At 49.3% G+C, this 8,261-nt stretch overlaps 4 protein-coding genes across 4 annotated transcripts, besides 14 other annotated features; all 4 read right to left on the bottom strand.

The window, feature by feature from the left end:
* Positions 1-3,796: a sequence feature (heterozygous, non-Esmeraldo-like haplotype).
* Positions 759-1,340, bottom strand: Tc00.1047053509261.40 (UDP-Gal or UDP-GlcNAc-dependent glycosyltransferase, putative; the record flags this gene model as incomplete). Its single annotated transcript, XM_800415.1, has 1 exon — positions 759-1,340. The coding sequence occupies one exon, from the start codon at positions 1,338-1,340 to the stop codon at positions 759-761; it is 582 nt and encodes a 193-aa protein (XP_805508.1).
* Positions 1,391-1,419: a sequence feature (AT_rich).
* Positions 1,597-1,617: a sequence feature (AT_rich).
* Positions 1,991-2,023: a sequence feature (AT_rich).
* Positions 2,035-2,085: a sequence feature (A-rich).
* On the bottom strand, positions 2,244-3,440 carry Tc00.1047053509261.30 (3,2-trans-enoyl-CoA isomerase, mitochondrial precursor, putative; the record flags this gene model as incomplete). The annotated part of the gene is made up of 1 exon (XM_800414.1): positions 2,244-3,440. One exon carries the CDS (start codon positions 3,438-3,440, stop codon positions 2,244-2,246), a length of 1,197 nt encoding a protein of 398 aa, XP_805507.1.
* Positions 3,336-3,372: a microsatellite.
* Positions 3,684-5,525, bottom strand: Tc00.1047053509261.20 (aminopeptidase, putative; the record flags this gene model as incomplete). The annotated part of the gene is made up of 1 exon (XM_800413.1): positions 3,684-5,525. The coding sequence occupies one exon, from the start codon at positions 5,523-5,525 to the stop codon at positions 3,684-3,686; it is 1,842 nt and encodes a 613-aa protein (XP_805506.1).
* Positions 3,797-4,917: a sequence feature (areas merged during assembly that could not be assigned to a particular haplotype. This can correspond to areas where the two haplotypes were merged or to regions with more than two copies in the genome that were merged during assembly.).
* Positions 4,918-6,212: a sequence feature (areas merged during assembly that could not be assigned to a particular haplotype. This can correspond to areas where the two haplotypes were merged or to regions with more than two copies in the genome that were merged during assembly.).
* Positions 5,571-5,597: a sequence feature (AT_rich).
* Positions 6,213-6,905: a sequence feature (areas merged during assembly that could not be assigned to a particular haplotype. This can correspond to areas where the two haplotypes were merged or to regions with more than two copies in the genome that were merged during assembly.).
* Positions 6,593-6,615: a sequence feature (AT_rich).
* Tc00.1047053509261.10 (P-nitrophenylphosphatase, putative) lies at positions 6,640-7,731 on the bottom strand (the record flags this gene model as incomplete). Its single annotated transcript, XM_800412.1, has 1 exon — positions 6,640-7,731. The coding sequence occupies one exon, from the start codon at positions 7,729-7,731 to the stop codon at positions 6,640-6,642; it is 1,092 nt and encodes a 363-aa protein (XP_805505.1).
* Positions 6,906-8,261: a sequence feature (areas merged during assembly that could not be assigned to a particular haplotype. This can correspond to areas where the two haplotypes were merged or to regions with more than two copies in the genome that were merged during assembly.).
* Positions 7,921-7,956: a microsatellite.
* Positions 8,024-8,073: a sequence feature (T-rich).

Here is an 8,261-nt window from a genome sequence, read left to right as displayed (position 1 = left end):
GCGCCAGACGTTTCGCCAGAGTGAGGCCGGCGGCGTTCCACCGCAACGCAGAAAGCCGCCGCAAGCCCGCCGCCCACCAGCGAGTCCACCCGTCGTCTGCTTCCCGTCCGTCCGCGACGCCCCTACACTGTGCAGCCTTCTACAAGTGAACACAAGCAGTGAAAAGAAAAGGACAGCTGCGTCGCCAACAAGCAGGGAACTGTGTGCCACTGGCGTTGTCCCGCCCGCTCGGCGCATCGGCGACGGGGTGAGCGTCACGGCACGCACTCTCCACACACCGAGAGCCACACCATCGGCACTGACAGCAGCCGCACCGTGGGACGCTCCGCTCACAAATAAATCACAAGAAAACACAAGAATGCATCCCCGGCGGCTCCCAACCGCGAGGTGAGGGCTCAGGCGCGGGAAGGGCGAAGCAAGCAACGCACACACAAAAAAAAATGCTGAGTCACTCCATTTCCCAACAGCACAATTAACAGAATAAAATGTATCAGAAACACAGACTCACATACATCGTTCATTGGCGGCCCAGCACACACGCAGCACAACGCAACGGGCGCCCACTGACTCCACAACCACCTCCCGCACGCGGGTCGAGGGCAGGGAGTGACACGCTCCACGGGGGCACGGGGCGGTCAATGACACATTCCACTTCGTTCGGCCAGAGAGCACACAGGGCACAAACCGGAATGCAGCAACCAATCAAGCAATTAATTAGAATTCAACACGCACAGAAAACAGATCATTTCGTCCATTTGTCAATCGCACTGAGAAGAAATCGTGTCCTCGGAGACCCATTCCACACGGGCAACAGGCGATGTGTCGTTACCGAAGCGCGCCATCAGCGCAGCGTAGTCGTCCTCCCGCACGTGATGGACACACATCGAGGTCGGCACCACCTGCGAGTGCCCCGTGCCATTGCGAACGTCATGGAAATGACAATCCTGCATCTCGACGTATACCATTGGCTTGTACTTTAATACACTCCCAAGAACCCAACCGACCATGACGTCTTCTTCATAAAAAAGAAGGGGTGCGAACTCGTGGTCGCGTTCCTTGCTGTACGGCAGGTAGGCCAGGCGGCGCAGCGGCTTGTACGACACCAACGCCTCCGCCACATCCCTCGACAGGGTGTAGCACCAGCCAACCATAAACGTGTAACCTCTTATATATCTTTCCGGACCAGAGGGAGGAAGCATGTGGTATCCCATGTAGATCCCTCGGCGCGGCAGTAGGCGCAGGTGAGCAACAAACAGCGGCACACGGAGGAACATGTCGTCATCGCCCTTCGCAATGTACCTCGCAGTCAGGAACAGGCGGTGCGCAAGGTCAAACCACATCTTCTGCTTTTTATTGTTTTAATTCACATTTGTTGTATGGTACATGTGTCTTTATTTGTTATTTTATTATATAAATAATGAATTGTTATCCCCATCAAATGTTTTTTTTTTCTTTTCTTTTCGTCTTTGTCCCACTCTTTGTGAATAAAATAAAAATAAAGTAAGACATATTCAAATTCGTGAAAATGCATGTAAAGTGTTTGTCAAGACGGTTGTTGTATGGAGGGTTTTTGTATTTGGCATGTGGTTACGCACGTATATATTTATATTTATATTTGCCGATGTGTTTCTGTATTCTCCGCGTGGTATTTATTGATGTGGCACAAATTAAAGTCGTCCATATATATATATGTATATATACTGGGAAACGTGTGTTATGTTGTGTGGCATAAAAAAGAAAAAAAAAAAAAAATGTTTCGGAAAGTGTTGCTTTTTTTTTTGTTTTTTCTTCTTTTTCATTATTTATTTCCGGATCTTTTATGCAACTGCCTCAGTTTTCTTGTTTTTTTATAGTTTTTTGTTGTTGTATTGGCAATGACGAAGTGTTTTCTGCAGGCGGGATTATTTGTAAGGGCAATTGTCATATTTTGTTTATTTTTCTTCGTTGGTTCCCCACTTTCCCCTCCCCCTCTCTCTCCCTCTCTGTTGTGTAAAATAAAAAATTAAAAAAAAAATAAAAAATACAAATGTTGCCTTCTTTTCTTTTCTTTTTTTGTTTTTTTATTTTTTATTTTTTGCTTCTTTTAACGTTCTTTCCGCTGCGTTCCCACGCATTCAGTCAGTCTTCCCGCCGTTTCCGGCTTGTACCATCAGCCGTCATCATACATGCATGCATAGGTGTATAAATGTATAAATATTGCGTGGGCATGCATGGTTCTAAGGGAAAAACAAGAAAAAAATAAGTTACTTCTTCACGTGCTGCCCCTTGAGACGAGCCAAGTAGGCACCCAGTCCCTTCTGCACCTCTGGGTTCATCATAAGTTCCACCACAAACTGCGTGTCATACTCTCTATCTTCGTCTGTTGCGATGTGCTGCAGGAACTCACGTCGCATCATGTCTCGTGACATCCATCGTGATTGCTGTGGGATCGCCATGAAGCGCTCCGCTTCCCTCACCGCAGCCTCGCGTAGTTGTTCCTCCTCAACCACGGCATCCACAAGCCCAATTCTGAGTGCCTCGTCGGCAGTTGGTGTCTCTCCCAACTGCAGCATTCGCTCGGCGTTGCGGGAGCCAACAACATATGCGTACGCAGGGATCACCCATGCGGGGGCCGTAATGCCCAGCTTTGTTTCATTCATCCCAATGCGATATAAACGATCTGGCTTCCCGGAAGGATGACGGGCCATGACGCGGAATTCACTGCCAAGAGACAAAATACAGCCAGCGGCAGGGGAATTGCCGTTGATTGCGGCAATAATGGGCTTGGGGAAGCTGTTGAGAATCAGCCAGGTCTCCTGAAACGCCTGCCAGAAGCGACGGAGGCGTTCGGGCTGTGGATTAAACATCTCGTTGATGTCTAGCCCTGCTGAAAACACGGTAGGGATAGAAGACGTGAGAATGACGGACTTGCATTCTTCATCGCTTCCAAGCCACAGCATCCATTTATTAAGTTCCTCAAAGAGCTCCAGGCTAAGGGAGTTCACCGGGGCCCGGCTAAGCTGAACGGTGGTAATGCCCTTCTCATTTGTGTCTATTTTCAGCATCTTCGGGGGCTCTGCGGGTTTCTGCGGCGGCTCAAAGTTTTCCTCCGGCGCAGCGTTCATTTCCGTCTGTTGGTGTTCGTGGTGTGACGGACGAGACCCCTGCGGCGGGGCGCGTAACTCCGGTGGAACGCCGGTGGGAGCCCCTTGCCGTGTGCCTTGACGGCGAATAGAGGCGCTGAATGCCAGTACAGCAGTTGACGTTGTGGCACACTGGGCAAGACGTTGGGCACAAAGACATGAGGCAATGACGCGGCGCATGGTTGGGTGTATCCTCGTATGAGTATGACTTGAAAAAAAAAAAAAAAAGAAAGAAAGGAAGAAAGAAAGAGAAGGGATAAGCAAAAATGCAATAAAATAAAAGAAGCCCATCAAATACTTAAGGCACAAGACGTCCATAGTATACCACTGCCTTTTACGGTGTGTATAATGAGGCTGGCATGTATATTATAATCTTCTCCACCACCTAATCGCTCACGTCATGTCGCAACCATAGGGAAGGGAAGCAGAAAAACTTATAGGACTGCCAAAGGACATTGTACAGCAGAAACAAGTGAGATTTCTTGTTCCCCCCTTTTCCGCCTCATTTCCGCTCCGGTAAAGAAGTATTATTTCCCAACAACCTGTTTTCTGTGCACCTACTCAAACAGTTACACGCGATACCTCCATATATTTTAAAAATTGTTTCGTGGTGATGTACGGCGCTAGGAATAAATCCCCACAATCCCTTCCGTCTATCATGCCGATGTTTTCTTTGCATCCCATCACCTCTGTTTGGTAGATGCGTCGCATGCGTTCCTTAAAGTCGTTAAATCCCATGCCACTCACCACATCACGCAGTGTGTTTAGTGCTTTCTGGTACGAGTACTCCGTAAACTCCTTGCCCTTCTCTGTGTCCACCACAATCACTGGCGGTGTTGACGCCTTTTTTATCCTCGACACTACCCTGCGGGACGGTACGGCGGTGTCGGACATCATCTTTTCACCCGAAGGTTTTATACTCCGCATTGGTTTCCCGACAATGACGTCACCAAAACACTGCTCCAGCAAAAGACAAATACCCTCCTTCAGCACAAAAGGCATACCAAGAGTATTCCCCACCCAGTGGTGTGCAAGTTCATGCACAATAAGCATCACTCTACTGACCTCATGTGTTCCGTTTGCCTCCGTCATGGGACGCCGGACTGTCCCTCTCACAGTGCCATCGCGGGAAAAAGATCGGTAAATGGCCTCATTGAGAAAAATGCAGCAGTGATGCTCCATGCCTGATATGTACGGCATCGTAGGAGCGACAACAATCGTAAGGACATCCTCCTGCCACTCAAACTCATTTGAGAAGGGCATCTGCTGCAAAGGAAGGGGTGAGGCAAAAAAATCTTCTAGGAGGTTTACAGCCTCCCGAACGGTGTCGGCAATTTGCCTGAGTGTATCCAATGTCACCCCACTCAATGTGGCTGCCAAAACTCGCAACGGTACCATTTTTTCTACAGTGTTGAGTCTCGAGTTTCGGCCTTCCGCACCGGGTGTGAGCGGCCCACGGAGAAAAAGAGTTTCCTCCACCACTTGCACGGAACCACTAAAGGCGGCAAAGGCCAACACGTAGGCGGGTAAAGGACCCACAGGAAAAAAGGTGTGTTGCGTCCCCTTCTGACCCATCGCCTTCTCTGACAGCTTTGCGGTGTTACTCACCACCACACTGTAGCTTGAGGGCAATTGCAGTGACTGCAGATGCCAGATGAGGCGGTAGCACTGAGAATCGTCCGGGCATGGAAAGGCAAGACGGGCCAAGGCAACTTCAAAGTGGGTAAGGAGTACACCGTAATTTGCCGCCGCCGCCTTCACAATTTCCGGGTTGTCATTCACGTAAATGCCTCCTTGATCCCACCCCTGGATGCTACCAGTAAAGGCAATCTCCAACTTGACGATGGAGCCGGCAGGCATGCTTTCAGCTCCCTCAAAGAAGACATGTTTCGACCCCGGATCTGAACGACCTTGCTGCTTATCGTACGAATCATGAGTCCCTTGGCGCTCGGTCTCATTGGCATCGTGAACTTTGCTCTTCGCCTTCTTTCCGCATGGATTTCCCCCCTTTGATGTGACGCTGTGTTGCTCACCACTTTCCGCCCCACCGTTGTCATCCTTATCAAATTCACTCTCCACAACTTTCAGCACCTTTAGGGTTTCTGCATCATTGTACTGCTGATGCACCTTAATGGAGTGCAGAACGAGAGGCCTGGCCTTTGGAAATGCGTGCGTGGAGGCCGTAATGGCATGAAAGTGTAGTCCGTCTTTATTTTCCACCCGAAGTGCAGGAAACTCCTCGTGCATTGTCGCGGAGGAAAATGAACGACGCACGTATCGAATAGTAGATCTCCCACTGTATACATCACCCGCCAACAAAAGGGCGCGGCCGTCATCACGCTGAGAAGCGGACTGCACAAAATTCAGCTGCAGGGTGCAGTGCGTTGGGTGCCAATATTGCATGGAGGCCCACTGCTACGGATATGACCCACACACCCACAGTCACGCAAAATATATATAATATATATAATAAAAGGAGAAAGGAAGGAGGTGAGATTCAATAAAAACCACAGTCAATCTTTATACATCAATGTGCATGCATGTATACTGTGGGAGGTGCGTGGCCATCCCCACACATCGTCTCCACTGCAATGAGGGTCTCAAAGTAATCAGCAGCCACGTCTTATGCAGAAACGACGGTTTACGCCACAAGCACCACATCGGCCCCTCCAGTTGCACGCAAAAAAAAAAAAAAAGAAAAGAGAAAGGCCTCCCAGTAGTTTCATCGTCGCACCCAAACGCATGGGGTGATTGAAGTGAATAAATGGAAAAGAAGTCACTCGCCCTCTCGTGCGGATGCCAAAGCACTCACCTCCCAGACACAAACACACACATACAAAAAAAAAAATATTGTGCCAGTAACACGAGGGTAAAGGAAATGCCAATTTCACAAGTGCCATACTAAAAAATTGAAGCCGTCGTGTAAAAATAAGCGTGTGTGCGTGCGGCTGTTGGCAGTGGTGGAAAAGAGCGCTGCCACACGGCAGGAAGAGCCTCGCCAGAACCGCCTGCAAAACAACTCAGTCACAGTGTGACGAGAATATAAAAAAAAAAAGGGTGCCCTGCGTTGCGATGGCCGTCGTCAGCATGAGGAGCAACGCGTCACTCCATCACATGAGGCATCAAGACACCACGAAGAACAGAAGTCCAACACAAATCCTCCCCCTTCCCTCCCCCGACACGATTAACCTTCCCTCCTGCTTGCACTGCGGAGTGAAGCCGAAGCCCAGTCACCCCACAAACGCCCCTCCTGAATGCAGCATACATGTATACATGTGCATGTATGTATCTACGCACCATCCAAAAGGAAAGTAAATAAAATATAAGAGAGAGAAAAGGAAAAAAAAAAGTGAGTCGGAAGAGTGTGAGTGTTTTCTCAACATGAGCAGCAGTGAAGGAAAACAGAAAGACACACACGCTTACGGTTATACATGCAAAGTCCAGCACCTCCAATTTATTCCGTTTAGAACAAAAAAAAAATAATAATAAAAAAGGAAAATTCGTATCATTTCTACGCCTATGCGGGTGGTAAAAAGATGGCGAGAGACGGTGCTATAAAGTCGGGTAAAAGGGACACGTGACCATCCCGTTCCGCCTGCCTGACGCGATCCATCTTCTCTGCTCCACTCAGCACAAGCATCGTCTTACATCCAGCGGCATTTCCAAACGCGATATCCGTTGTCAGCCTGTCCCCCACCATCAGGCACTGCTGGGGATCCGTGATTCCCTCAGCCTCAAAGAAAACCTTCGCCATGTCCACATGCGGTTTGCCGCATACAAAGTCAGGAGAACGCCCAGAAACAGTGCGCAGGGCGCTGACCATCCCACCAGCACCCGGGAGTAGCAGGAAGTCTTCACCAACTGGTATTTGAGGATCCTCGTTTGTGGCAATAAAGTACGTAGGTGTAGATGACGACGTGCCCGCTGTCTGTGCTGCAGGCCGCTCCTGTAAACAGAGGGAAGCGTACGCGAGTTTGAGCATATTAAAATGCATATCAAGCCCCACCACCACAGCAGCAGGCGATAAATCAGAAATTGAGATACCGCCCGCTGCATGGCCCGTTGCTGCTATCCCACAGGAAGTGGCGGACGATTGGAGTGGCGCTGGAAGGACGCGTTGCTTCCACGCAGACGCCACAACGTGTGCGTCGTAGCCGCCACACTTTTCCGCGTCATGCAGCTCCATCCCGTAGGCAATGTATCCAGGTGCCAATACACGCCGCAGCTCCTCGTGAAGCCCCTCCTCACCGATAACAAATATATTCCTCTCCACCAGTGGCCTGCCCGACCCTGTGCTCTTATTTGCAGTGAACAAACTTTGAAGCCGCAGCGCCGCCGCAAAGCCGCTGTTGTACACCTCGCCCTCCCGTACCCCTTGAATGCCTCGCCGCTGAAACTCCCGCACCAGACCAGCACGAGAAATGCTGGCGTTATTCGTAAGAAAACGAATTTGCTTCTCACGTAAGCGAAGGTACAACAGTGTCTCTGGAATATTGGGCAACACATGCTTCCCGGCCCACAACACACCGTCCACGTCAAGAAGAACGTACCGCACAGAAGCCAAAACCTCCGCCGCCTCCCCCGCCGTGAGAATTGTCCGAGTGCTCATCCCCTCCTCCTCCTCTTCCTCACAGACACACTCCCTTTTATTTATTCCTTCAGATCTCCGCTGCGATGCCCACAGGCATGAGAAAACACCATCACCGGCGGGAAACGTACACAAACAAACAAACGAAAAAAAAGGAAAAAAAAAAGGACAAATGACCTCAGAAAAAAATAAAATTGGTGACGGCGAGTGAAGAAAATAAAAAAAAAAAAAAACTAAAAAAAGAAAGGAAGGAAGGAAGAATGACAACAAAATCACAACAACGTTACGACATCAATCAGAAGTAAAACATCCGAAAAAAGAAAGGAGAACAAATAAAATAATAATAAACAAAAAAAAAAAAGACCATTACGCTGCTTACATCGGAGGGATGGGGGAGAAATCCCTATTCGCGTCTCCATCGCGGAGAGGTGCACCCACACACAAAGTGGAGGCGCAGCACCTCTTTTTTTTTTTTTTCGTCGCTCTCGTCCCGTGCTTCCAAACAAACAAACAAAAATATATTCCTCTCGGTGTATATGTCGGGGGGGGGG

Source organism: Trypanosoma cruzi, genomic scaffold (genome assembly GCF_000209065.1).
Source record: "Trypanosoma cruzi strain CL Brener 1047053511993 genomic scaffold, whole genome shotgun sequence".
Classification (NCBI taxonomy): Eukaryota; Euglenozoa; class Kinetoplastea; order Trypanosomatida; family Trypanosomatidae; genus Trypanosoma; species Trypanosoma cruzi.
This window is presented reverse-complemented; position numbering and strand designations above follow the sequence as displayed.